This window comes from Rhinolophus sinicus, chromosome 14 (genome assembly GCF_057876585.1).
Source record: "Rhinolophus sinicus isolate RSI-liver-muscle chromosome 14, RSI-T2T, whole genome shotgun sequence".
NCBI classification, from domain to species: Eukaryota; Metazoa; Chordata; class Mammalia; order Chiroptera; family Rhinolophidae; genus Rhinolophus; species Rhinolophus sinicus.
The window spans coordinates 25,171,590-25,198,733 of record NC_142514.1 but is presented as its reverse complement, the minus strand read 5'-3'; the positions used below and the strand labels follow the sequence as shown (position 1 = coordinate 25,198,733).

The 27,144-nt window shown below is 52.2% G+C and overlaps 1 protein-coding gene across 2 annotated transcripts in view; it reads left to right on the top strand.

The window, feature by feature from the left end:
* The first annotated feature begins 598 nt into the window (after positions 1–598).
* The window catches only part of STK40 (serine/threonine kinase 40), a 39,207-nt gene continuing 12,661 nt past the window's right edge, over positions 599–27,144 (top strand). The window contains exons 1-6 of one of the 2 annotated variants that reach the window (XM_074334403.2): positions 599–799; positions 20,582–20,701; positions 22,379–22,464; positions 22,837–22,980; positions 25,105–25,332; positions 26,125–26,177. In XM_074334403.2, the coding sequence (XP_074190504.1) occupies positions 20,590–20,701; positions 22,379–22,464; positions 22,837–22,980; positions 25,105–25,332; positions 26,125–26,177 (623 nt within the window). In that variant the 5' untranslated portion in view covers positions 599–799; positions 20,582–20,589. Of the gene's footprint in view, positions 800–960; positions 1,067–20,581; positions 20,702–22,378; positions 22,465–22,836; positions 22,981–25,104; positions 25,333–26,124; positions 26,178–27,144 lie in introns of those variants that run through there. The other variant, XM_074334405.2, reaches the window with a different exon arrangement.

Below are 27,144 nucleotides of genomic sequence, written 5' to 3'. Positions count from 1 at the left end.
TGAGGTTAGGTGGCTGGAATAGTTAATAGGAACTCTTCACTGTAAACCTCCCTGGTCAAGACTCCAGCGATCTTCAGTTGAAGCGGGGTTTCTACAAAAGCGAGGGGCCCAGAGGAAAATGTGAGGGCTGCGACAGGAATTCCTGTCATTGAGTCTAACTGCAGCTCTCTACGCACAGAACTCCAGGAACCGAGAAATGGGGATCAAGGAAGAGCCATTTTTCTGATAAATATACTATATCTGGCCGACCTTCCAACTGCTGGAGATTTCTCCAAATCCAGCAGGGCGTGTGCAGGGTACGCGAGGTGCTGCGGAGTCGGGGCGGGGGGCGGTGCCTCCGGCCCAGCCTTTCCTCAGACATAGATAAGCAGTTAGTACCGCCCCTTTAGAGTCTCAGCCTCCAATCGTTTCACACAGCTCGGCCCAGACCCCACCTTGAACCAATCCTCAATCGGAATCTGGCCTCTGGCCTGAAGGCTTCCGCCCGTCGTCAAGATGGTGCCCAATCCCAACGCTGTGGGTCTGTGGACTTGGGCGAGGGGCGGGGCCATGGGAGGGGGCGGGGCTGCGGCTTGTGCCGGGAGGAGGGGGCGGTGCGTCACTTCCGTTGTCAGGTGGCGGCGCCGCAGCCATGGAGGGAGGCGGCGGCGGCGGTGGCGGCTCCGGCGGCTGCGCTGGGAGGCGGCCGTGAGCGGCTCCCACGCCCCCGGCCCGGCCCCGGCCCCCCGGGACGGAGCGCCGAGCAGTCCCGGCTCCGGGCTACGGACTATGGGCGAGCAGCGCTGAGCACCGGGGGAAGGTGAGAGCGGGGGTCCGGGAGTGGGGAGCCGGGCGGGGGGTGCAGGTTGGCTGGGCGGGCCTCAGCGGCGGTGGCGGTGGGACCCGGGTGACAGCCTGAGGCTATCCGGCTGCGACAGAAGTGGCAACAGCGAATGTCCCCTCCTCTTCTGGGGTCTGCAGTTCTCCGGTGGCGGGGGCTGCTGGGCGCCGGGGCCGCGGTAAGCCTCGGTCTCGCCGAAGCCCTGGGAGGTGGACACTGCCAACCTTGCTCGGAATCACTCAGCCAGTAAGTGAAGGCACCGCCGTTTGAACCTGCCAGGTTTTCCCCAAGAGACACCTTCTGTCTCTCCATGCTTCCCTCCTGATCTTGAGAGGGACTTGAAAGTTAGAAGGAGTCCCCAGGGAGGGCCAGCCAGGGCTTCCTCCAGGAGCCCTCACCCGTTGGCACGGGCACCATCGCTTCTGGGGAATTTCTCTTCCCAGGCGGCGTTCAGATGCGGGTCAGAGCTACCTGCTTGCCAGTGCTACATTTGGTCGGCCTTTTCCAAGGAGAGAGCCTGTTGCTGTGGTCACTGTTTCACCTGCCATGCCGGGTCAGGCCCGCCCATTCCCACGCCACTTGGCCCCACCTTCCAGGCTGGGGTGTTGGGATTCCCGACTCCTCGTTCTCTGCCCACCCCCACTCCCTAGGTTTGATGCCGGTTTGTTGGCGGAAGGAAGAGATGACAGCCGCCTTCTGTGGCAGGATAGACTTTGCTCTGTTTTAAGTCACTGGAGGAAACCCATTGGCTTTGCTTGGTTTTGAGAGCAGTGGGGAAGAGGGTAGTCACTCTGGGCTGGGCGCATTTCCCTCTTGGCTTAGCTTTCAGGAGATAAGGAAGAGAAGAATATGTAATTGTAAGGCCAAAAGCATCCTTGTTTGTAAACAGTGTTTGTGAGCTGCTCCAGCACTTTAATGGCCCTGTTGTGCCAGTTGTTTACTGGTTGGATCTAGACAGTCTGGAGATAGCCCTCATTCATTCATTCATTCGTTCCCCACATGACAACAACAGTATGTTTGCCTGGAGACGCAAGTACCCTATATTATAGAGATTAAGACTGGGCTTTGGAGGCAGTCTTCCTGAGTTCAAATTCTGGCTCACAGCTTTCTAGCTGTGTGACCTTGGGCACATTGTTTAACCTCTGTGCCTCAGTGTTCTCATCTCTAAAATAGGTTGATAACAGAGTTGTAAAGATTTAAAAAGTTAACATATGTAGAACACATAGAACCATGTCTGCCACATAATAAGCATTCAATAAACATTAGTTATTATTCCTATTTCAAGAAGCTCATGGTCTGGTTAAGGGAGACTGACCTGTAAACTAGTGGAAATGTGGTCTAAAAAGCCAATAGCAGCAGGCACAGAATGCTGTGGGAGCCCAGTGGAGGGAGCTGCTAGCTCAGCCTGGGTAGCAGGAGGGTCCTGAGAAGGCTTGGCTGAAGCTGTTACGCTGGAACTGCATCTAGAAGGATGGGAAGATTTAGCCAGGTGAGAATGAAGGAGCAAGGTGTTCTACTTAGAGACAAGTAAACTCATAGTTTATGCTAGAAACCTCAGCTTGTTTAATATGGTAGTGTGAAAGTCGACATAATGCAAGGTAAGGCAGTATAGGTTGGCAAGGGAATGCCACATTAACAATTCCGGACTTTGTGCCAAGGGCCATGGGGAGCCAATGAAAAGGTTTTAAGCAAAGGAGTGTCATGGTTGGATCTAGTTTTAGAACTATCTCCCTTGAGTCTCAACAGAGGAGGGAAGGAAGAGAGGAGAGACTAAAAGACTGGAGACCTCTTCAGAGGCTATTGCAGGCCTCTGAGAGGAGAGAGTTGGTGCTGGTGTGGTGGATCTTGGCTGAGAAAGCACTTTTTGCAACCGGTGGCAGGTGACAAGCTCCTGTATTGCCCTCGGCTTCTCTGCCTAGCACAGAAGTGACTGGTGCATGTGCCCCTCTCTTCCTGAGCTTGCAGGTCATTTGAGCAGCCAGGGAAGTAAGGTTGCCTTCTCAGAAGGCCAGTTGTAGGGGGTGCTGCCTTTGCTCCCTTGTACCTTTAATTTGACCTTTTGGGAAAACAGCAGATTGTAGTGGTTACCAGCCTGCTCGGCGCTGCAGTCAGACAGATCTGGGTTCTAATCCAGCCCTGCTAGTCACTAGAAATTACTTATTCTCTCCATGCCCAGCTTTCTCATCTGGGAAATGGTGACAGTCAGAGCCCCTCCCTAGTAGGGCAGTTCTGAGGATTAAAGCTATGGCAGGTTGAGCATTTAGCACACACTGAGTGAGACATGCTTGGAAGTGTTAGCTGTTATTGCAGGCCGCGGGAAAGAACTTCCAAAAAGTAGTTGATGCAATTAGTGGCAGCTGGAACTGTGTCCCATTGAGCTGTCAGAAGTGTCCTGAGGGATCACAAGAATTTTATTGTATTCTTTCTGAAAAGGAAATCAGTGGGGAGTTTACCCAGGCTGTATGGGAGCCATTTGGATGATTCAGCGCGGCTCTTTAAAAGAACCATTTTTTTAAAAATAGAAGTAGGACTGCTAAGGGGGGGAAAAAAAGTGTTTTAAAGTACGAGCAAAAGTAGAGTTTCTTCCATGTGTGTCCCTATTAGTGACCCTAGTCTGGTGCCTGAATTAGTATCATCAGGAAGCCTCTCATACATTGATGTGTGTAGCGGCTCAGAATCCACAACTTGAGTTCCATACACATGAGTGGCTGGGGCTGTGCTGGGATTAGAAGGAGAACGGAGAGGTAGGCAACAGGGACAGATGGGGCAGGCTCCTCACCAATTCACACATGCACAGAATTAGGCAAGTGTCTCACAGAAGCCTGTGCAGCATGTAGTGGGAACCCAGAGGAAGGAGTGATTCCCCTGGGAGATGAGGAGGAGGAGGTTGGGGAGAAGTTGGAAGAGCCCTTGGAGCTTATACTGGATTGCGAAGGGTGCATAGAGTTATCTGAGGGCTCATGCTCCAAGCAGGGGAGCAGCATGGCACAGGCATGGATGCCTGCTGGTATGTGTGCACTGTAGGAACCCTGAGAGGGTGTCGCATAGGGTGTGAAGGGACCTGGCTGTAGGACACACTGGAGAGGGGGCACCAGTGCTCAGATGCTTGAACTAACCATTCTCTTGGTGAAGGGAGTTTCATTTTAAGTGGAGGAAACATTAGACCTGCATCTTCCCAAAAGCACTCTGGCTGTGGGTGGAGGATGGACTGGAGAGAGAGGGAGTGTGGAGTCCCCGTAGGAGGCTGTTGCAATAATCAAAGCACGGACTAGCGGAGGCCTGGATCAGGGCAGCGATCAGGGCTGCTTTGGGTGAAATCGGCTGGACTCGGGGAGTGTTGGGAAGATTAAGGGAAGGGCAACGGTGGCAGGTGATCCCAAGGTTCCTGGTGTGGGAGACTGAATGAGAGACAGTGGCCAGTGAAATCTGCCAGCTCCGTTCAGAAGCCCTGAGCACACCCTCACGGGACAGCGTCAGTTGTGGTCAGTGGCTCCCTGTCTGGCTTAGGGCCAGGCTTCCCTCTGATTTTGCCTGAGTCAGCGCCTGGGAGAAGGGCAGCTTCCCTTCCTTCACCTTTTCTCTGTCCAGGTTTGCCCAGGGAAGTGAACTTCTTCAGTGTTTCAGAAACTCAAGTGGCTGAGTCTGAAAAACTCCCGTAATTTCTGCAGCCTTCATATGGCCCTAAAGAACAGCCCTTCAGGCTGGCATTATCCACACTGATTCAGCAGGTATCAGACTGATGGGGTCCTGGACAGCAGCTGCCCTCGGAAGGAAAGAGCTCCCTGGAGATCTTATCTAGTAAGAGACCTTGAGATTGGATTTACTCCAGCGGCTGGGCCAGCAGACTCAGGCCTTCTTAGGAAGGAGAGGTGTCAGCCAGAGGCCTCATAGGACTCACTCAGAACCATCAGGGAAGAGCCCTTATTCCCCTGAGCTCAAGGGGAATATGGACTCAGCCTGAATGGGATTAGGCTGTGGGGGGGGTGCTGGTGGGTGTGGCTTCACATAGACCCTTTAGAACTGGGGAGCTCTCCACAGGATTTGTCCTTGCATCTGTGCTGTAAAGAAGGTAGAAAAGAAAGTGGCCTGAAACTAGAGCATTTCTTCCTTCTCCACCCTCCCAGGTGAGACTGTGGCTTTGAAGGTGGCCCTCCCCACAGCAGCGCTGCATATCCTCGGGGATTTGTAATCAAGATTCCTTTCACTTGCTGTGATTTACTTACTGTCTTAGAGATGGTTCTACTTTGGCACATGTATTTTGGGCTACATTGTGTCATCAGCATGTGTGTAATTTATTCAAGTTTTCTACTGATATACTCAGGTTATTTTCTGTCTTTTGCTCGCCAAACAAAGCTGAGGTGACTATCTGTATACATGTGATCTTCCCTGCGTTAGGTGTCTGCAGGATAAATTCTAGGAGTTGCTGCTCCAAAGAGTACCTTTCATTATTATTATTATTATTTAAAGTATTTCTAAACCCTCTTTTAATAAACTGAAGCATTGTGATTTTCCCCCAACAAGCAAGAGTACTCGTTTTTGGGTTGCGGTCCCCCTTCTCCCTTCCTGAGGGGTCTATAGCCCAGTGGTGATGGCTGTTGGGAGTCTGTCTTGGGTGTGAGCTTAGACTCCCCAGTATAGCAGTATACAGGGCTGGTGATTTCAAAGAACCATTTTTTTAGATAAAAGTAGGACTGCTGATTTTAAAAAAAGAATTGTATTTTAAAATATGAGAAAACAGTATTTAAAGTTTATTCTGTGTGTGTCCCTATTTGTGACCATAGTCTGGTGTCTGAATTCAGAGAAAGCATCAGGCCTGTATACTGCTATACTGGGAGGTTGGAAGCACAGAGGTCGCAAACCTGAGAAGGGCTCTTGTCATTCAGATGAAGTTATCCCCTCTGAGTATGTTTATAGACTGCCACCTACTTGGCAAAAGAGATGGACAGAGGATCTTCAGCCTTTAGGGAAGCTGTGACCCAAGGGACCAGCCTGGACGTTGCCGTAGTAATGCTTGTCATTTGTCTTTGAGTTTAGGGCAGAGCTGGTTCAAGGTGTGATGAGGGAACAGCAGGTGCTTCTAGGAACAGGCTTGATTCATCCCCTTGGGAGAACTTGGCACTGGCGTAGCCCAAAGTTCTGTGGGGCTTTTGGAACCCCGCTACTGGTATCTGCCAACTCTGGGGAACAAGAATCCTGCTCCTTTTTGCAGTAGATATGGAGCTCCTGGTGTTACTGTGTTTAGGGCACGTTCCAAGGGATATGTTCTCTTCTGACTCCTTTCCCAAGGTGGTTTCCTAAAGGAACAGGAAGGAAACCAGCCAAAAAAGAAGGATCCCCATCACCTTCCAGGTCCTTGGCTAAATACTCTGCAATACATATTGAATCTTTCTCACATCTAACGAAGAAAGAGTTGTCTATTTTACAGAGGAGAACCCCTAGGCTCAGAGGGGTTCAGTAATCTGTCCGCTGTTACACAGCCAGCAAGGGCAGAGCTAGATTTCTAGCCCACACTTGTGTGACTCTGGAGTTCATGCCATCCCAATCCTCCATCCTGGCCAGGCTCTGGCCCCAGGGAACCCAGCCCGCATGGAATCTTGGACTCATAGAGCCGTAGACCTGGAAGGGACCTTGACAAACCTGAAGCAGTCCCTTCTTTGCCAGAGGAATGGAAACTGCCACTGCCTGGAGACAGGTCCCTCCCCCTCCTGCCCTGTGAGCAGTGGGTTAGGAGACTTTCAACCATGTCATCCAGCAGTTAAGGGCCTAGGCTCAGAACCCAGTTCTGCTACTTGCTCTCTGAGTGACCTTGAACAAGTCACTTCTGATCTCCATCCCAGTTTCCTCCTCTACAAAATGGACATAACGCTCCTTGCTGCTAAGGTAATAACCAGGATTAGACACGAGGTGTTTATTGTCTGTAGCAGGTTCAGCCTAGTGCCTGGCCCGCAGTCAGGAACCAGGGGCCAGCTCTAGCGAGAGGCCCACGTGAGCTCTTTGCTAGCAGGTCTGTGAGTCTCCCAAAAGCGGTGTCACAACCCAGCTTACAGGTCTCCTGTTTGAATGGTTTGATGGTCCTCCCAGCCCTTATGGAGACGAGATTGCGAGCAGGAAGTTCCTTGTAGGAATGTTTGCAAGTTACCTGGGAAAGCGTAAGTGTACCAGAAGTGCTTTTGTCCCTTCTGCCGCCCCACCCCTGGTGCAGCCTTGCGTCAGCAGTCAGGCCCATACATTCGGGGCACTTAAGCTCACACATGTGTTGCCGTGCCATGTTCCCTCAGTGTACCTTCTCAGGCTCAGCCTCCCCACCGAGTCCATTACTGCTCTTAATGATTTCAATGGGTTGAGAAAATTTTTAGATTTTTAAAAATTATTATAGTAGTCTGTGGTAAAATAGTTACACAACATGGAAGAATGTAAAACAAAACTCTCCCTCCCCTTCTTGGGCCCCTAGTTCTACTGCCTGGAGGTATCCATTAAGTTTCTTCTAGAAATTTCCTATGCATATTCAAAGGTGTGTATAATCTTTTTTTAAAAAACCCAAATGGGATCATATTATACAAATAGTACTGTAGTTTGCTTGTTTTTTAAATGTAATGTACCATAGACATCTTTATCAGCAGGTGTAGATTTAGTCTTAAGGGCTGCGTAGTATTCCATTGTCTGGATGGAACAGATGTAGTGAACCAATCCTTTCTTGGTGGACATTTAAATTGTTTTCTGTCTGAGGTGTGTGTGTGTGTGTGTGTGTGTGTGTGTGTGTGTGTGTGTGTTGATTTTTGTGGTTTTGTCTTTTGTGATTTTTTTGCTGCTACACATGGGGACCCTTGAGCACATTCATCTTTGTGAATTTGTGTGAGTGTCTCTGTAGGGTAACCCCTAGAACTGGAAGTGCTGGGCCTGAGGCGTGTGCATTTTCTTTTACTTTGTTGGCTGTTGTTTCACGTGTGTCTTCTGCGCACCTGTTGGGCCTGTGCAGGGATTTTGAGGTGGACAAGGCCCCAGGCCCTGCCCCGAGGAGCTCACCCTGACAAGAGACACAGGAAAACAGACATGTAATGAGTGTGCGCTGGCCAGTGTATGGACGGTATCTGTCTGTGTGGCTTGTGGCCCTTGGGATTGGCTGAGGTTGCCCTCTCAGGCTCAGAGCAGCTGAGGCCCTCGTGTGAGCCCACCCCTGTGATCAGCCCACTGAGGGACACCCTGATGACCAAGCCGCTGTCTGCCTCTGTAATCTTGTCCCTCTGAGCAGCCACAGCCAGCAGCATTTGATGAAACTGCAGAAAGTGAACTGTATTGTTGTGGGGGCGGAGCCCCAGAAAGTAGTTTCCAGGCTCTCGGCCTCACATAGACAGGTGCTGGCTCAGGTAGTAAATGGCCATCAACTGTGATTGCATGGCCATCAGCTGTGGCTAGTTGGCCGTCAGCTGTAACCAGTGAGCCATTGGCCACTAATATAACTGCTGTGGCTACGCTAGAGGAGAGAGAGAGAAAAGAATGGGGGCTAGCAAGAAGATGGCGGCTGGGCTGGCAAGCGTGGATGGCGGTTTGCGGACAGTGTGGATCCAGCCTCCAGTGAGAGTATAGTGCCGCCAGAGAGAATATAGTGGTATGACTCCCCTACCTATGGCTCCGTGGGTGTTCCTTTTTGGCCTCACCATATCCTACGTTCTTGTGTGGGGAGCGGGAGCAGAGACCCCGCAGGCCTCCCTGCATGACAATTGTTCATTGTCAAAGTTGTGAAATTTAATCGAATTGAATTTTTGATAGAGGCAGTTAAGGAAAGACAGTTTGCTGGCCCACGTCCAAATTGACTTTCTCACAGGATGATTGTAGTGATTTTTGCTGTTAAAAACAGCATAAAGATAGAGAATCACGTGCACCTGGGCCTAGCCTGGGCTTTCCCACCTGTCAGTCTGGAAACCTGGGATAGAAAGAAACTTAGCATTTGTCTAGTGCCTCCCACGCTTGGGCTCCCGGAAGTCCTCAGGGGACGCTGCGCAGGGCAGCGCTGTCCTCTGGTGGGAGACTGAGGAGCAGAGAAACGAGTCCACAGCACACAGTGGACACAAAGGTGGCTCTCAGACTCAGCCAGCCCTTCAGTCGCTTGATGCTTTCCCTTTGCCTGATTTGGGCCACTGAGTGACAAGAACCTGGAGTCCACGTGGGATCCTGTGGCAGGCCTTGCACCTGGGCTGTCACTACACAAAGCAATAACTGATGGTTTGAGCTGAGGGGCCCCATCACATGCTCATGCCAGGGTCCCCCTAGTCGTAGGGAGGCTGGCATGAAGGGGAGGGCTGTCAGTGACAGGTCTGCTGTCACTGCGCATGGCAGAAGGCCCCCCACAGAACCAAGGGGCCTGGTCTCCCAAGCCAGTGTGCTTGGCTGCTTCCCCATGCTGCTTCTCTGGATGGGAGATACCAGGGCAGCACAGCCTGAGAAAGAGCTAGTAAGTCTGTCCCTTCCTCCTTCGACACCCACACATAGTGACGGATTATTTGTTGTCACATCAGCTGCTTCCGGAGGCCCTTGGGAGGGGTGAGCTGGTGGCAGGGCTGGTGAGGCCGCCCTGGATGCTGTTCTGGTGGCTCGCAGAGTGGCTGCTGGTGAAGCCCTTTGACCTGTCTGCACAGGCTGTTTTCTTGGGCCATTTCTCTTTTCCCCAGAGGGGCCTACACGTCCACCTCTGTGTGCACAGCCTTGGCGCCTTTTCTCCCAGTCACTCTGAGACACGTCCTCTTGGCTAGGGGCCTTTCACCTCCATCTGTCCCTCCAGCCTTCCTGGAGGCCACGAAAGAGCCCAGTGGGGACTCGTTCAGGACAATGGGACGAACAAGGACATCACTGATGACATAATCTCCTTGTGTGTGTGATCTTGCCTGCTGGAAGACACTGGAGATGGACCCCGAGCTGCAGGCACCGGGCTTCCTGTGAGCAGTGGGGTTTTCAGGCCACTGCTGGCCCCCACGCCTGCTGTCCTCAGCCGGTCACAGTCCTGTGAAGAAAGGCAGCGGCAGAGGACGGTCTGTGGGGATATGCTGAGGGAAAGCAGGCTGGGCACAGGGCCCTCTTTCTGACCGCCCCTCCCAGTTCCCACTGGGCTGAGTCACTTCCTCTCTGGCTGCGGCAGGTACTCTCCCACATGCCCGAGAGCAGAGCAGGCTTCAGGGGGTGGGGTTCACCCTGTGCAACAAGAGAGAGCTCTGGTTAGAAGCAGCAGCTCACTGGTTATTATCCCCGAGGCAGTGAAGCACAGCGTTTAGAGAATGATGTGATGTTATGTATTCTTGACAAATTGGAGCTATACATATCCTGCATTTTAAAAAGGAACAAAATCATCATGCTGTTTGGAACAGTGAAGATGACAGCACAGGCATGAATCTTTGTCATCAGGGAGTCCTGGCTGAAACCAGGGATTACTAATCCGCCTCCCCATCCCCCCAGCATCCATCCTGAGCACAGAAGCAAATGGCTTCCTGGGGAGACTGCTTATAGCCTTCAGGCTGCCAGGGAGAAGGGTTATCTTTGCTTCAAAGATGGCTGTCATTCAAACTCAAAGGAAAAGCCCTCAAACAGCCCCCTCACATCCAGCTAGCGGGAGTAGAAGGGAGCAGGCCACAGGCAGCCGCCTCCAAGCCAGTGAGCTGGGCCAGGGTCTCTAGGCTTTGGTTTGTCAGCAGTAAAAGGGGGAAATCTTTCAATTATGAAGTCGTGAGAATTAAGAAAATCGAGGAGACACTAAGAACAGTTCCTGCCAAGCAGTAGGTTAGGTGCCCATCAAATGATAGGAGGTATTCGCCTGGAGAGACGTGTCACCAGGAGGCTTACCTCAGTCAGCACAGAGCAGGGAACACTCACCCTTCATTCAGCAAAGACCCTACGACACCACCAGCCACAACATCATGTCTGATCCTTCAATCATCCCACTTTTACAGATGAGGAAACTGAGGTCCACAAAGTGTAGGTGACTCTCAGAGGGTAGGTGACTAGTTCAGGGTCACAAAGCAAGTGAGTGAGGGAAGGTGGAATTTGAACCTGGGCCTACCTGACCCCAAAATCCATCTTGATCTCCCAACTGACATTTGAATAACTGGTCCATGGTTTGAAACGCTTGGTTCCATGGGCTGCAAATTCCTGTTGGTTCCTTGGGTTGACTTTGTAGCTGGAGAATAGGCCTATAGGAAAGTTGGTGGCACTGGTAGAAGCACTGACATATTAGTGTTGAGGTGCAGTGGGGGTGGCTCCCAGAGTGTTTGGGTCAGGGAGGCGTGGGGACCCTGCCTTGTTGGTTGAGGGGAGGATGTCCCAGTAACCCTCCTCAGACTCAGCCCTTTTCTCCATAGAGACCCAGCTCAAGGGGCCTGAAATGCCTCCTTCTCCAGGGAGAAGCACAGCCCCTCTCTTGCTGCTCACCTGCAGCTTTCTGGCTTGGCAGCTCCCTGAGCAGGAGAATGATTGCTTATAAGGAGCTCCAGATGGTACTGTCCTTGCTGTGATTGGCATTCCAAGAACCACAGCCAACATCAGATAGAGAAGGAGCAGCTGAGGAAGCAGTGTGGTCAAGTACAAAGAATGTGGGATTCAGAATTGGAAAACCTGTGTTCACGTAGGTGAACGCCAGGAGACTTTAGGCCGGTCTCTCAGTATTTCTGAGCCTCAATTTCTTTTCCTAGAGAATGTTGTATCCTGGAGCCAGGGGGTGACCAGTTACAATCGCATGTTTCAGAAGTGCTTTGTAAGCTATAAAGTGCTGTACAAAAGTGAATGTGAGGGTGTGGGCCTCCTAGTGGGTTCTGAGTCCGAAATTCACCACTAGAAAGGGGCTCTGGCAGTTTCTGAGGGGTGTCTGTAAGGCATGGGCCATAGATCATCTTAGTATTCAGATTTCACGCTGCTCACCACAGGTCTTGTCATTTCATTCCAGGTGTAGTCAGTCAGCTAAATACATGCCTGGGCCAGAAGTTCTCTTTTCTGGGGGAAGCAAGAGTGGTAGGAATTTTCCTGACCAGCAGGAGGACCTTCACACTACACACCTGAGTGGACAGGAGGACCTGTCACTGATGTGAGGGGCCAGGCCAGGCTTTCACTCCCACGCTCCCACGTCTTGCTGCAGGAAAGCAGATCTTTTCGCTGGACTTAGCAAAGCGGGGGCTGGTCTGTCTCTCCACCTGTGAGGGGCTGCGCCCAAGCTGTAGGCATGCTGTGAATGGGTCTATTTCCTCAGTGGGGGCTGCTCTCCAGCAGCAGGCACTGTCTAAGCACAGCCTCTGGCGATCAGCTGCCTAGAATGCAGGCCTCAGGCATCCAGGCGTTTCTGACACGGGGCTTTTCCTGGACAAACTTCCCAGCACCACTGCAGCCCAGTTACCTACACTGTGACCCCCTGTCTCTCTCATCCTGGGTTCTGTCCCCTGCCATGAGCTGGTAGACCATGGTGCTTCCTTCTGGGTCCCACTCCAACCCTGGCCTCTGGCTGGGTGATCAGGACCTCTGTCCCCTGCCCAGGATGGGTTTTGGTGCCTTCTGGGTGCACACACACAGTTCTACACATTCTGTTTTCTCATTCAGCAGATTGCTAGGCACCAGGTGGAGTGCAGGGGAGCCAAAGTAAATTGGGGTTGCTCCCTCAGGGGAGCTCACAGCCTGGGGCCTGGGGTTAAGGGGAGTCAGACACATAAACCAATGGTTACAGCACAGCAGGAGAGGACAGGTGTGCTCAGGTGCTCTGGGAACTGGAGGAGCAGAGGACTTGGTGCAGAAGGTGACATCAGTAAGGACCAAGGGAGAAGGACGAGCCAGCCAGAGAGAGGAGGGCAGGGCAAGGGTGTTCATGACACATTCAGGGAATTGTGAGTCATTTGGTATGGCTGGATTTAGGGGGCATGTAAGGGCAGCGCGGCTGGAGAGGTGGCTTGGGTCTGGCCAGGTTCACTGAGGAGTTTGTTTCTTCCTGAAGACCGTGGGAGCATTGGAGGACCCCCATAGCAGAGACAGACAGATACTGCAGGCCCAGGTCCCCAAGCAGAGGAGCAAGTGCAGCCTGCTGGAACCTGTCCAGCCCCAATTACACAGGTGACTGAGGTGGAGTGTTCTGATGGAGTCGCCCCAGCATCCTTCCTGATCAGCCTCATGGAGAGCAGTGCCTCACCCTCCTGAACCTGGTGCCAAGAGAAACCCTTTGAAGGTGTGCTGCAGAAAGACGCCACCAGGTGGCAGACCTGGAGATTACACAAAGACCTCATTTTTTTACCCCATTCCTTTAGCAGTGTTTGGGGTGGGGAAGGAAGGGGCAATCATGCCAAGCTGGCTCTGCCCAACAAGTATGAGATTCCAAGTTTTGCCACTGTGGGCTGTGTACCCCCTCCCCTTTCTCCCCCAGAAATCCCTTGTGCACCTGTGATTCTGGACAGCAGATTCCTCCAGAGTCTGGGGAGCTATTCATTCCAGCAGGTCGCCTGTTCTCCCCCATCTCGGGGCACCTGAGAGTAAGTTACAGACATTGTGACCCGTCATCCCCCAGCACTTTAGCATCTGTCACCTAAGAGCAAAGACATTCTCCTATATACTGTATTATTCCACAGTGCAATATTCAAACTCAGGAAATTTAACATTGATACAAGGCTGTTATCTAATATACAGTTCGTGTTCAGATTTTGCCAATTGCCTAGTCATGTTCTTTATAACTTTTCCCCACAGGACCACTTATCGCATTTACTTGTCATATGTCTTTGGCCTCCTTTAATCTAGAATAGTTCTTCAGCCTTTTTTTAACTACCTGACACTAGTGTGTTTGAAGCCTACAGGCCTGTTTTGTTCAATGTCCCTCAGGGTGGGTTTGACTCATGATCAGATCCAGTTTATGCATTTTTGGTAAAAAAAAAAAAAAAAAAAAATTAATGTAAGTGTTGTCATAGCCTTATAAGTGCATCACAGCAGGAGTAATGTGATGCCGTGTTTCCCGGAAAATAAGACCTGGCCGGACAATCAGCTCTAATGCGTCTTTTGGAGCATAAATTAATAATATATTGTATAAGATCAGGTCTTATATTAATTTTTGCTCCACAAGACACATTAGAGCTGATTGTCCAGCCAAGTCTTATTTTCGGGGAAACAGGGTGTCAGTTTATTCTGTTATTGGCAATACTGTCTTTGACCATTTGGTTAAAGTTGCAGCTTTTTTTATTTTTTTAAATTGAGGTATATTTACACACATTAAATTTCACAGATCTTTACTGTACAATTCACTCATTTTGACAAATGCACATACCCAGAAGTTATGTCCTTCGATAGTAAAAGGGGTAGTTTTACAGCCCAGCATATGTGCTCTGTCCGCCTCCCCCAATCCTGCTCCTGGAGAGCTTGGAGTGGAGGCACTAGGTCTTAATTCCATCAAGTGGACCCATTTGGGGTGACCTCCTCATGCTGTGGATGGTCCCTCCCTGTGCCCGAGGTGATAATGGCCAGTGGGTGCTCCAGCCCCTGCTTCCCCCCTAAAGCAGTGAACAAAACCAGAGGATGACATGCTGTGTGCCTCTGCCCAAGAGTAGGCACTCACTGCCCTGGGCCCGTAAGAGCTGTACGCCCGCTGCTGCAGAACGTGCACCTAGCACTACAACCGTCTGCTCCTCAGCAGCTCAGCGCACCCCCAGGCCTCCTGTCCTCCCCACACCAAGTTGAGCATGTCACTCAGGCTGGCCATCAGGCCACCTGGCCTGTAGTCTCAGGCGAGCAGAGAGCAGGTTCAAGGTGTCTTAAGCCTTTAATCTAGTTGCCCTCCTGCTCTCCACCTCCCTAATTCAGTGCCTAACTGTCCCTTTCTCCTTGGGCAGAAGAAATCCAAAGTTACTGTGTCTAAGCTAACAGCACAATTCATCAAATGCTTACACTGTGCCAGTAGGTACTCCGCTGGGCCTGTTGTGTGGGCTGTCTCACTCTGTCCTTAGACCAACCTTGGAGGGTAGAGGTACTGTGCACCACTTTGCAGATACAGAATAAGTAACTTGTCCAAGATCCCATCACTACTAACTGATGGTGCCAGGCTTTGAATCCAGGTTTGGCTCACTCAGAGGTTCCCAGCCAGTGTGCGTTATGTAGATCAAAATGGTGATCCCTTCAGCCGAAGGGCCCCCAGTCCTTGCAACCCCAAGTGCTATACAAATGTTTCTCTTTGTTATGACAGGAAAAAGACCAAGACACGTTACTCTCCTGTGTTAATGTCCTGTGGGCAGAGACTCTTTCCGCCTCCCTCCTGGGATCTGCTGCAGGTCTGGCACACAGTCCCATAACATGTGGCAAATAAGATTGAGGCCAGGGATGGGTGGGAGCTCTGTGCTCACTTCCAGGTGCCAGGAGCTCACAGAGGTGTAGGGCTCTGCCTTCATGAGACACCACCACAGGTGAAGTCCAGAAGCCTGCACAGCTCAGGAACTTTCTGCTTATTTGTTTGTTCTGGTTTATTTTGACAGAGCCAGGAAACATGGGTGGGTGGGGGGGACGTAGGGGCTGCTGACAGGCACAGCTTGAATATTGATGCCTTCGGCTCAGCCTGATCCAGCAGTGTAGACATAGTCCTTTGGCTCTTAGCAGGAGCACAGAAAGAAGCTGCTGACAAATCGTGGCTACCAGCTGCTGCTGTCACACATGCACGCACAGCAAGTGCTGCACTGGGTCAGTCTGCTGTTTGCTCCTCGCAGGGACTGGCCTTGTACTCTGCCTTCCCTGGTTTGGTTTGCAAGGTCGCCCATCTCTCCAGGACCCCAGAGCAAGAAGCCTAGGATGAAGCTGAGGGCAGAACTTGCTGCTCATGTGGGCGGCCCCACAGCTGCCCCTCCTGCTTGTGGGGTTGGGGTCACTCTCTGGCTCTGTGCACGGTTTGAGTCGGCTGCTGGAGGCCATGCACCTGCGCACCTGTGTGGGGGGCTGTGGGGGTGCTTCTTGTGTGAGTGATGGGCCCCTCCATGCCTTGGGCAGCTTCAGCTCCTTTGTGGTTGGGCGGAGCAGGGGACACACTGAGCTGGGGACACACTGAGCTGGGGAGGCCTCAAGACCATCTCTTTGCGGCTCACCTCCCTTTGGAGTTGGTGGTGTGTCCACCATTTTGAACTGTGCCCTGCCATAGGTGCCTTGCCCGGCTCTACCCTGCCCAGCTATCCAGTACTACTCTGTCACGCTGTGCTCCTCGATTTGGCATCAAGGGCCTTAGGCTCGTGTGTGGCTAATGGCCCAGACTTCATTGCTTTATGGGGGAGATGGCCTCACATGGCCCAGCAGCTTTGAGGGGACATGACTGTGGGGACAGAGTCCCAGAGAGTGATTTCCAGGCTCTCGGCCTCACGTGGAAAGGTGGTGGCTCGGTTATTAGATGGCCATCTGCTGTGGCTGGGTGGCCATCAGCTGTTACAACTGCCGTGGCTACGCTGGCGTTGGGGTGGGTGGGTGGGTGGGTGGTTGGTTGGTTGGTTGGTTGGTTGGTCGGTCGGTTGGTCGGCAGAGAAGCGGATGGCGGATTGTGCGTTGTGTGGCTCCTGCTTCCTGTGGCTCCAACCCAGCCGCCAGCGAGACTATAGTGGTGTGAACCCCCATCCATGGCTCCGTTGGTGTTCCTTTTTGGCCTCACCATATCCTGCGTTCTTGTGCGGGGAGCAGGACCAGAGACCCCGCATGACACGACGCCACCCCCAAATTGACAGTATGGCAGGCCTCTCCTCTGGGCAAGCCATGGTGGCTGTGGGGAGCCGAGGGCCTCTCATGCTGAGGCCCACACTGGCTGCCTAGGCTGGGCCAATCCAGTGGGACCCCTGCTTTCAGGATGAGGAGTGCAGCCTGTAGGAGGCAGGGCTTCCAGGCTGGGTTCTCTTTCAGTGCCTCCCTCCTGGCCTCCACCCCCCACCCCTACTGTTGCCTCACTAAGCTTCCTGTTGAGCCCAGATTCTAAGGGAACCATCGCTGACTTGGGATAGCACACAGAATAGTTGAGAGATTTAAAGCTCCGGATTTAAATCCTAAACCAGGATTGCTGAGTTCCTGGGGAGCTGAGCACTGGGCCCAGGAAACACCAGCAAATGGCTGCCTCTTAGGCAGGCTGGGCCAGGGGCCTTCACCCCAGCCTGAGGACCAGTATCTCTGGAGGGGCCTGGCCCTAAATCCTTCTCAGACCAGGGTAGCTAGAGCTTCCACAGCATCGATCTTACTGTAAAGCCAGGATCTCTCTAAGTGGCCTCACCTATGGGCGCATTTGTGGACCATTTGCAGGTGTGTCTCTGGAGGGGGACACATGAGGAGGATTTGAAAGTGGGGCACATCCTTCCTGTGCTTCAGCAGGGGAGCAGGGAACAGGAGGGTCCGTCCCCAGGGGTCTTTGCTCCCCTCACTAGTGAGCCTGCAGCAGCGACTTCTGCTTTTCCGGGCCTGCCTCCTCGTCCTGCTTCCTTTGCTTCCACCAGCTCTGGGTGGCATGAAGGAATATTCAGGAAGGCAAGCAGCCTTGCTACCACTCCCCCTACCAGCAGCATCTTTTCCCTCTCCCTGCCCGTCTGCTCCCGTCCTTCTGTCTGCCTACATTTTGGAGCAGTTCCCGTGCCATTTGCTCGAGCTGCATCTTGAGTGGGGTGGGCGGGGTCAGGGTGAGCCCACTCACTGTGCTGCAGCTGCTCCCAGCAAACTGTCGTCTAGACCACGCGTGTGTGTGGGCACCTGGGCTGTGTCTGCACAGATACGATGAGGCCTCCTCAGTGGTCTCCAGGGAAGGAGGAGGACAGGGCCAGAATGGCATGGAGCCAGCCGACCTGATAAAAACCATCACCAACTGTGGGAAGGCGTCCAGCCCCATTCATAGAGTGTCTGCTGGGCCGGGTTCTGGGGGTGCACTGGGGTTTTGGTTTTTTATTGTGGAATTTTTAGTCTAGTGGTGAGGGAAGGATATTAAGGATATAAGCACACAAACAGTAAATAGATAATCACAAAAATACGGGAATTGCTGTGGATGAAAATTACAGGATACCGAGTAAGCCTAACTGGGACCCACTGGTGCTGAGGACGCCAAGGAAGGCTTCTCTGAGGACGTGATATTTCAATTGAGAAGAATGCACAGAAGTTAGCCAGACACATTAGTGCCCAGCTTTTTAAGATTTTTCTAGAAACAATTTTATTCTTCCCTGCTTTTGTGTGAATGACTTTGAATCTGCTTATGGCATGAGCTTCTTTCGCAGAAGTCATGGCTGAGCCTACCCATGGCTTCGGCTCCATCTGGGGGCTGCATGGGCCTAGTTCCTCTCCGAGTGAAGTCATGGATCTGCTCCTCAGAGGCCTGACCATTCATCCTGGGGCTTGATGGGAGGCAAGCCTGGTGGCTCGGACTAGAAGTACATCTTGTCTTCTCCTAATTTCCAGTTCACTGCGTGGAGTCTCCTGGGGCTTATAATAAAGGCCAGAATGGAAACCGTGGAGATTAACCTAACGAGTGCATACGCACCTGTTCTCAGAGTAGGGGCCAGCCTTCCAGGAATGACAGCAAAAACAAACTAAACGAAAAGAGAACTATTTAATTACATAAACATTTAACCTTTTTTTTTTTATTTGAAAAAGTTAAAAGATTAAGGAAAACCACATTCTATGTCAGTTATAGCCTTAATATAAAAGAGTTTCTAAAAATCAGTAAGACCGACACATACAAAGTAGTGAAACATGGAAAAAGAATATGAACTGGAAATTCATAAAAAACTAATACATACAGCCAGTAAGGATGTGAAACAAGTTCAATCTCGCAAATAACTAAGGAATTATGAATTTAAGCAATGATGTACTTTTCATTGCCCATCAATTTGGCAGTCTTTAAAATTAAGGGCATATTCCTGGTGCAGGTCCTGGGACCTACTCACCCACACCTCTGCTGGGGTCTAAATTGGCCCAGCCTCCCTGAGAGCAGCCTGGCAGTGTGTGTCAAACACCTTTAAAAATGACGCTGCAATTCCACTTCTTGGAATTTACCCTAAGGAAGAGAGATGAGTATGCCCAGGCATATGCACGTCATTGTTAATAAAAATACTAAAAGATGGAAAGAATCTAGATTTCCATGAATAGGGGTGTGGCCCAGTAAATCATGATATATTCTTACCAAGGAGACTGTAACTATTTCCAGTGATGCTACAGAATATTGTCATACAGGGATGGTAGTGGTACTTTGTTTGTTTCTTTTTAAGGCTTTGAGGTATACTTCATATGCCATAAAATTCACCCTCATAGTTTATTTTAGGTGGGAGAAAAGGAAGCTTACAAAATGGTATCACAGAGTGGTCCAAGTATTTGTAATAATGAAAAGTATAAGCACACACACATACAAACACACAGACAAGAAAGTCAGCTTGAATGTTACAAGTGATCACATCTGGGTGGTGAGACAGGAGCACCTATTTTCTTGTTTTTGCATATCTGTGGTTTCTAATGCTTCCACAGGGAATGCCAGTTACTTTTGTATGAAGAAAAAAAACTAGAAGTTTAGGGCTCAGTGTTCCCCAGCCCTCTGTGGAAGGGTCAAGTTTTCACTCCTCATGTGGCCATCAGGTCCCCTAGATCTGGTCCTTACCCCTTCTCTGGGTCACCTCTCTCCACTCCATTTCGTACTATGCACTCCAGCAACACAAACTGCTTGAAGTTGGCTGCTTAGGTGCCATTTCTTACCTCCGTACATTTGCTCACCCAGGTCCTTCTGCCTGGAACGGCCTGGCCCCCTTGCCTGGCCCATTCCAGTATCACCTCCTCAGGGAAGTTTCCCCTGAACCCCCTCCCCCATGCAGGGCCAGGACGTCCCCTCAGGATGGGCAGCCAGCCTTCCCTGAGCATTCCTGTGACTGTCTGCCCTCATCTCCGTACACCTGTTCCCCCACCCACCTCCAGGACACGGCATTCCCGAGAGCTGGAAGGAGTGACTCTGTTTTTAAAAATCCATGTCTAGAGGTTAATGTCTCCTAGAATCTGGCTCCTGTGTCCACCTTTTGTTTTAACCCTGGAGGAGATAGAGAGTACCAGGTGAATCCTGAGTGCTCGCGACCCCCCCTGGTGTCCTTTAACTGGCTCCTAAATGCACAGTGTGTATTTTTCTTAAAAGTAATTAAAGAAATTTTTGAAAATAGGGAAAGGGAAGAGAAAACAAGTTAATAACGCCCCCTGACAACTTCGGGGTGTTCTTCCATCTGAGAGGACCTGAGAGTCGAGAGTTGTAGAGAGGAGACGCTCAGGCAGCCACCCTCACACTTCACGGGCATAAGAATCCCCTGGGCCTCATGTACATCGTGCCAGTTCCTGGGGCCCACACCCCAGAGATCAGATCTTTGAGGGTAGAGTGGGACCCAGAAATCACCTCAGGCCACTTGGCTATGGGTATGTGGAGGAAAGGCCTCACTTCGGGAACAGTCACTTCCAGGCCGGCTCTCTCCTACTTCTGTGGTGGCCCCTCAGGGACCCCACATCTCCACAAAGTGTCATCCTCTCTGCATTTGACCACTTTGTGGCAAGCTGCCCACCTCTGTAGCCATTACATGCTGCTACATCCACCTTGAGTTCCTAACTAATCCCAAGTAAAGGAGCCATGGCTCTTTGTCACCAGGAACCTTCAGTGCTCCTCTGGGAGGGGGAGGTGGCAGTGGCAGCGGGAACAGCAGCAGCAGCTGTGTGACGCATCCCCAAACCCGAGACTTGGAGTCTGGGTTAGCGTAAGGAAACTCACTGACTTGCTCAGTGAGAAGGGCTCTTTTCTGTCTTATCTAGAGCTGAGAATGAAGCGGAGAGCATCAGACAGAGGAGCTGGGGAAACGTCGGCCAGGGCAAAGGCTCTAGGAAGTGGGATTTCCGGAAATAATGCGAAGAGAGCTGGACCATTCATCCTGGGTAAGCCTCTGATTGCCGGGGGTGTGCGGGTGTGGGGGTCAGGGGCCAGGCGCACTGGTGGGCACAGTCTGACCTGCGAACATGCAGAATGAAGTGTCATACCCACCCGTGCGGGGTCCTGACCAATCCTCGGCCGGGCCCAGCTTCGTCACTTTAACTGCAGTCTGTTTATACCTGTGGAAGGTCCAGAGCCTTAGGTCGTTCTGTACCAAAAGCTGTCATTTTTGTTGTAGCCACATCAGCCTTGGGTCAGTCTTAGCTAAGAGCTAGACTATCTCTTCCCTCCAGGGAGTCCTATGATGTCACCATGGGAAGCTGCATTGGAATCCAAGGGCCATCATCCAAGGCACTTCTTGGACCATTCTTGGAGGGCACAATTAATTTCACAAAGCATTTGGTATAGCCCCCTGACACTTCTTCTAGAAGTGTCCCAGAAACCCTGTCGAATTGGGTATTCCCACCGGTCCCGAGGAGCAGCAGCGCCTTTCTGAGTGATGCTAGAGGCCCAGCAAGTCCAGATGGCTTAGGCTCGGGGTTGCAGGTGGGGTGGGCTCTGAGGGCCGACTGTCCTCGCAGCCAGAGACGGTGTGTGAGCTTTGCTAGGGGCCAGCATCTTGTGCTAACGGGCACAGGATCATTCCAACTCCAGTCATTCAGCAAGTAGTTCCGGTGCCACCTCCGGGCCAGGCCTGTGCTTCACTAGGGATGCAGCCGTGCATGAGCCAGACCAGTTCCTGCCCTCACAGAATGTAGCATTCTAGCTGCAAAGAGAAACAGTAAACATTGCACAAGGTCATCGCTGGGGGCAGTAAGTGCCTTGAAGGAAGTAAACAAGATGTTGTGAGAGAGAGTAAGACGGGCCTAGAGACAGGAAGGTTCTGTATGAGGAAGTGCCATTTGCGCTGACACCCAAGGACAAGAAGAAGCCAGCCATGTGAAAAGCAGGGGAAAGTGTTCTAGACAGAAGGAACCGCAAGTGCAAAAGCCCAGAGGCAGGAAAGGGCTTACTGTCTTAGGCATTAAGAAGCCAGTGTAGCTGGAGTGTGGTGAGGCGGGTGGGGAAGCATCATCAGTTAGAAAGATGGACAGGAACCAAATCATGCAAGACTTTGGAGACCAAAAAAGGGGTTTCAATTGAACAGTAAGTTGATCACTGTTAAAGATTTTTAGCAGTGCAGTGACAGTACTCGATTTATGCTCTGAAAGCTCAGGCAGGGCACTGTCACAAGACCACTAGCAACATACATCTCCAGAAATACAGAAGTTCCCAAAGCCAACACTTGGACCGGGCCAGGTGGCATATCAGACTGCCAGGGGAACCTGTTAGAGCTCTAGTTTCCTGGTTCTCACCCTGGACTTGCTGATTCAGAGGGGCCAGCTGAGAGCTCCTTTTTTAACACATGCTCCTCAGAGATTCCAGCTTGACCCACTGTTGGAAATCCCCGTTTTTGAGAAATGTGTCTATAAAAGCCAGGTGTACCTCAGGCAGATGCATACAAACCCTCCGTTTTTGGAGGGGAGCCCATGAGAACTCTCCACCAGGAGTCTTTGGGGGGTGAGTTCAGTGGATGTGAACTGTGGTGCCCCCCTAAAGAGAGGAGCTAGCCAAAAGACCACGTGATGCCATGGTGCCAGGATAGCGCTGCTGAGCAGTAAGCCAGCCACTCTCTGCCATAGGTCCCCGTCTGGGTAACTCACCGGTGCCAAGCATTGTGCAGTGTTTGGCGAGGAAAGATGGCACGGATGACTTCTATCAGCTGAAGGTAAGTGAGGCACGGAGGTGGGGGGGTGGGTGGGGGCTGGGGACCCAGGGGCAGTGCTGCCAGCCCAGCTCTTCCCGCTCTCCACTGTCGCACCTACATCACTTGTGAGCGAGAGTGGCACCATTTCTTCCTAAGAAGCATCAAGTTCACGTAGCCTCGCTCTGAACAACTGATTTAAAGAGCTTTGTGCATAAATTACGTTCCCGTCACATTAAGAAAAACTTTCATATGTGCATGTGTGAGTGTGTCTGTGAGTGTTGCATGGTAGACGTTAACCCCCTGCTTTTCCTGTTCTGGTCATTCTGATTTGTAAAGTAAGGTTTTTTTGGGTTATTATTTATTTTTTGTTTATGTATGTGTGCCTTCCTAAAGATCCTTACCCTTGAAGAGAGGGGGGACCAAGGAATTGAAAGCCAAGAGGAGAGGCAAGGCAAGATGCTGTTACACACCGAGTACTCTCTGCTGTCCCTCCTCCACACACAGGACGGTGTGGTCCACCACCATGGGCTCTTCCAGGTGAGTGGCTGCCTCCTCCCCCAGACCCTTCACCTCAGGCTGTACTTGCTGGGTCCACACCTGTACTTTGAGCAGTGGGCAGCTCACCCATGAGACCCCCTGGCATCCCTGCGTGCTGGGTGCGTTGGGACTTCCTGGGCTGGGTGGACTGGAGGTCAGGCTGGGCCGGGCCAGCTGCTGCAGTGCTCTGCTGTGATGACCACAGCCTAACAGGAATGCACAGTTTGCATCTTACAGCCTTTCTTTGAAGAGCCGCTTTTCTGAGAAAAGAGGAAAGCAGGAAGTCATTTAAAGACACACGGGCTCTTTCTACTGTGCTGTCAGGAATTAGCCAGGCCAGGGTGGAAGGAAGGACAATGAGGAAGCATGGGCACTTGGGGCCAGTTGTTTTGGTACCAACAGTCCTTGTGTCTGCCCAGGCGTTTCAGTTTGCTCAGCAAGCGTCCCTGAGCCCCTGTGCTCTGATGTTCCAGGTCCCTTAGGAAAGTTACTAATTAGCAACTTGTACCCTGAAAAGAGCCCTCCTCAGGGCAGAACTGAAATTGTGTCTCCAGAAATGAAGAAGCAGGTTCAAAATGCCCAGGAGGCCTCCTGCTCAGGCCCCCAGCAGAGCCTGTGCAGGACTCTCAGCCAGATGTGCTGGCCAGGGCCCCCTCTTCAATGGACCTCTGTACTTGAAAAGCAGCATGGTGTCAAGGAGCCAGCAGTCCTGGATTTAGGTTGTGTGACCACAGGCATGTCACTGCAGGTCCCTAAGCCCCAGATTCCTCATCTGTAAGCTGTGGATAGCGATCATGATGCCCACCTCGTAAGGTGGGTGAGGAGATGAACGAGAGTGTATAAAGCATCGAGCTGCCCTGGTTCACTCTCATGTTATTTCAGGCAGTAAAAACTTGTCAGCTTGATTCCTGAAATAAAATAAATAAAAATGCCTCCCACCCGCAAATATACATCACACCAAGGTCTTTATTCTAAGGTGTGCAATTAGAGACAACCCAAAGTATCATCAGACAACTCTGAAAATTAGAGTGTTTCCCTTAAATATGAAGTCAAACTGAGGGTGATGGCGGTTTCTCAGTACGTTGTTTCTGAGAGCTGCCAAAGCTGGGCCTCAGCTTGTGTAAGTTTAGAGAAGAGAACCTAGGTGAGTAGTGTTTCTAGTGTGATCTATATGCCAGACACTGCGGGGCCTCTGGGGAAGAGAGAATAAGAGGGGCGATATGCTCTGAAGGAGAAATGTGGGTATTCAGTTCCCCAGAGGTGACCGACCGTCAGCCTGCTGGGGATGACACCAAGGGCCTCCTCAAGCTGGTTCGATAAAGGTCCCCGTGTTGTACCTCTTTTTGTCTTACTTGAAATACCTTTTCAGCAAGGAAATGAGTCCAGAACTCCCAACGGCAGTGTTGGTAGCAGTGCCCACCTACTGAGCCCTGGCTGGGGCAGGACCAGCGCTCGGCCTGGGCTCTTATTCTCTCAGGAACCTGCAAGGGAGGGGTTGCTAGCTCCCATTCACAGATGATGAACCAGAGGCTTAGGTTGGGTGAACTGCCCCAGGTCCCACGACGAGGACAAGGTGGAACTGGGCCGAAACCCAGCTGTCAGGCGCCGGAGCTGTGCTCTTAGCCACTGCCACGTGGCTGCCCAGGAGTCCTGCTCCCGTGGAAAAGCAGTTATCTTGGACACACAGAACACTTCACTTCCACCATTTTGGATACTGGAAGGAAGTGTACAGTGGTCATTACTGTAATCCCTGGAGCACCGGCGGGGAGGATGCAAGGGCCCTGGCTTTACTGCCTGGACACTGGCTCAGGGGGTCCGTTGGCTTTAAATGCCCAGCCCCTATCTGAACCCTTCGCATGAGGATCAGCTCATGAAGCCTGTACCCGAGCTGTTATACTTCAACCTCAGCCCCTGGCTGGGCCTGGCACTCACACACAGGAAGCCGGGCATGGCACTTGGCCCCACGGTCCGTGCTGCCCAGGCCTCAGGCCTCTTCCGCCCACACACATGCAGGCTTGCTCCAGGCTCTCTCGTTGTTGTGTTTGTCTGGCCCCAGAGAGTCCCCGAGCCCTGGCCCGGCCCTGCGAGGCCCACAGCGAGCCCCATGTGCCCCTTGCCTCCCAGGACCGCACGTGTGAAATGGTTGAGGACACAGAATCCAGCCGGATGGTTAGGAAGATGAAGAAACGCATCTGCCTCGTCCTCGACTGCCTCTGCGCCCACGACTTCAGCGACAAGACTGCCGACCTGATCAACCTGCAGCACTACGTCATCAAGGAGAAGAGGCTCAGCGAGCGCGAGACCGTGGTCATCTTCTACGACGTGGTGCGCGTGGTGGAAGCCCTGCACCAGGTCAGGCTCTGCCCTCTGCGTCCCCTCCTTCCCTGGCCTGGGAGCGTCCTGGGCCCCACATGCCTCAGAAAGCAGAAGCAGCTCTGGCCCACCCTCAGCCAGGTGTGCTTTGCAGCGGGAAGTGTCCCGAAGGAGAGTGGCCAGGTGATACGGACACAGTGCTGCAGACCTCAGCCCACGCTCCTGGGGGGGAGGGGGGCGCCCGGACAGCCAGCCGAGCAGAACCCAGCGCAGTGATTCCTTGTCAGTTGAGAGGCTAAAACTGAGTGTCCAGGCTTGAGTGATGACTGCAATATCCACTGTGGGTGGCCAGAGCCCATCTCTGAGCTTTCCCTAGGACTGGGGTGTCAGGTACCCCAAAGTCCAGGTTAGGTGAGCCTCTTCCAGGCACACAGCTTCTGCAATCCGATCCTGCAGTCCTTGGTCACCAGAGACATGAGAGTTCATCTCTGACCCCAGATCCAGGCAGATGCTTCATTTTTTGTTTTTGTTTTTTTCCAATGGGATGTTTGATGGAGGTGGAAAAAGAACTGCTTTTGCCTATTGGCTGCTGCCCTGAGGGGACAAAGAGCTGGGAAACTGCCCTTGGTGAGGCAGATTGCCTGGGCTCACATATTCTTACACATGGCTGATGAGGCCTTAGAATGGTCCTGGTCTGTCTGTGGAGCCTAAGGAGACATGTCACAGAGCTTTTTCCTGCCTTCCTAAACACCCGGAGAGCCACATCTTACAGGCAGGGCCCGACACCACCCCTCACCTTCCCGGTACAAACCGTGTGCTGTTGTCTTCCAGAAAAACATTGTGCACAGAGACCTGAAGCTTGGGAACATGGTGCTCAACAAGAGGTAAGGTCCACTTCTGGTCTTGACGTTGGGACAGGCCCCATGCTGCAGCTGCCCCATGCCCTGCAGTGTTCCTGTGGGGAGTCGGACTCAGAACAGCCCACCGCTCCCAGGAACCCCGGTGGCTGGGGCTGGGATGCCTGCTTCTGTCTTTGCCACATGGGAATATGGTGCTTGCTAGGAAGGAAAGTCTTACAGGCCATAGACAGAGAGCTCTGGGAAGGATTTCAGAGATACCCCCAGTACATTGATGCCTAGTGAGTGCTCAGTAAATGACTATAAAAATATGGACAGATAGCTGAAGAAATGACAGAGGAGCAAAAGTGTCATAGGTCAGGTTCCCAGGAAGCACTCAAATGTGCATGCGGGAGGTTTACTGGGGAGAGCTCAGGGAGAAGGGGCAGGACTGGGCAGAGGGAGAAGCTGAGCTGTGTGCTGCCCTGATAGGGTCACAGCCTGGAAAGCTCAAGGGACGGGTGGCCTTTCAGATGTCCCAGATCCAGGCAAGAGGGCACATGGCTCTATATCCTCTCTGCGGCCAGCCACTGAACGTGGGCTGAGCCTGGGGTGGGACGTAGCTTTAGGCCAGGCAGTTTCCGTTGGTTAAAGGGACTTCCCAGACCAGGACACAGCTACGAGTGGTCAGCAGCCAACATGCCCAGCATGTGGTGCCTCAATCTTGGAGCCAGTGGCAGAGGGAGATCATGGGAGGCCCCAACCTCAAGCCATCACCCCACTCAGGCAGAGGGTCTGGGCCCGTTCCGAGTGACCTGCGGCAGCAGTAGAGGGACACCAACCATGCAGGAGCCTAGGGCTGACAGGAGGAGGGCCCGCTCTGTACACCACAGTCCAAGAAGCACAGCGCTGGGAAGGGCCCACCCCCTGTGCCCCCTCTCCCTGGGCCTCTCTCATCTTCTCCTCCCTCTCACCTCCAGGTGTTGAAGTGGGTTGGAGGGCTTGCAAATGGCAG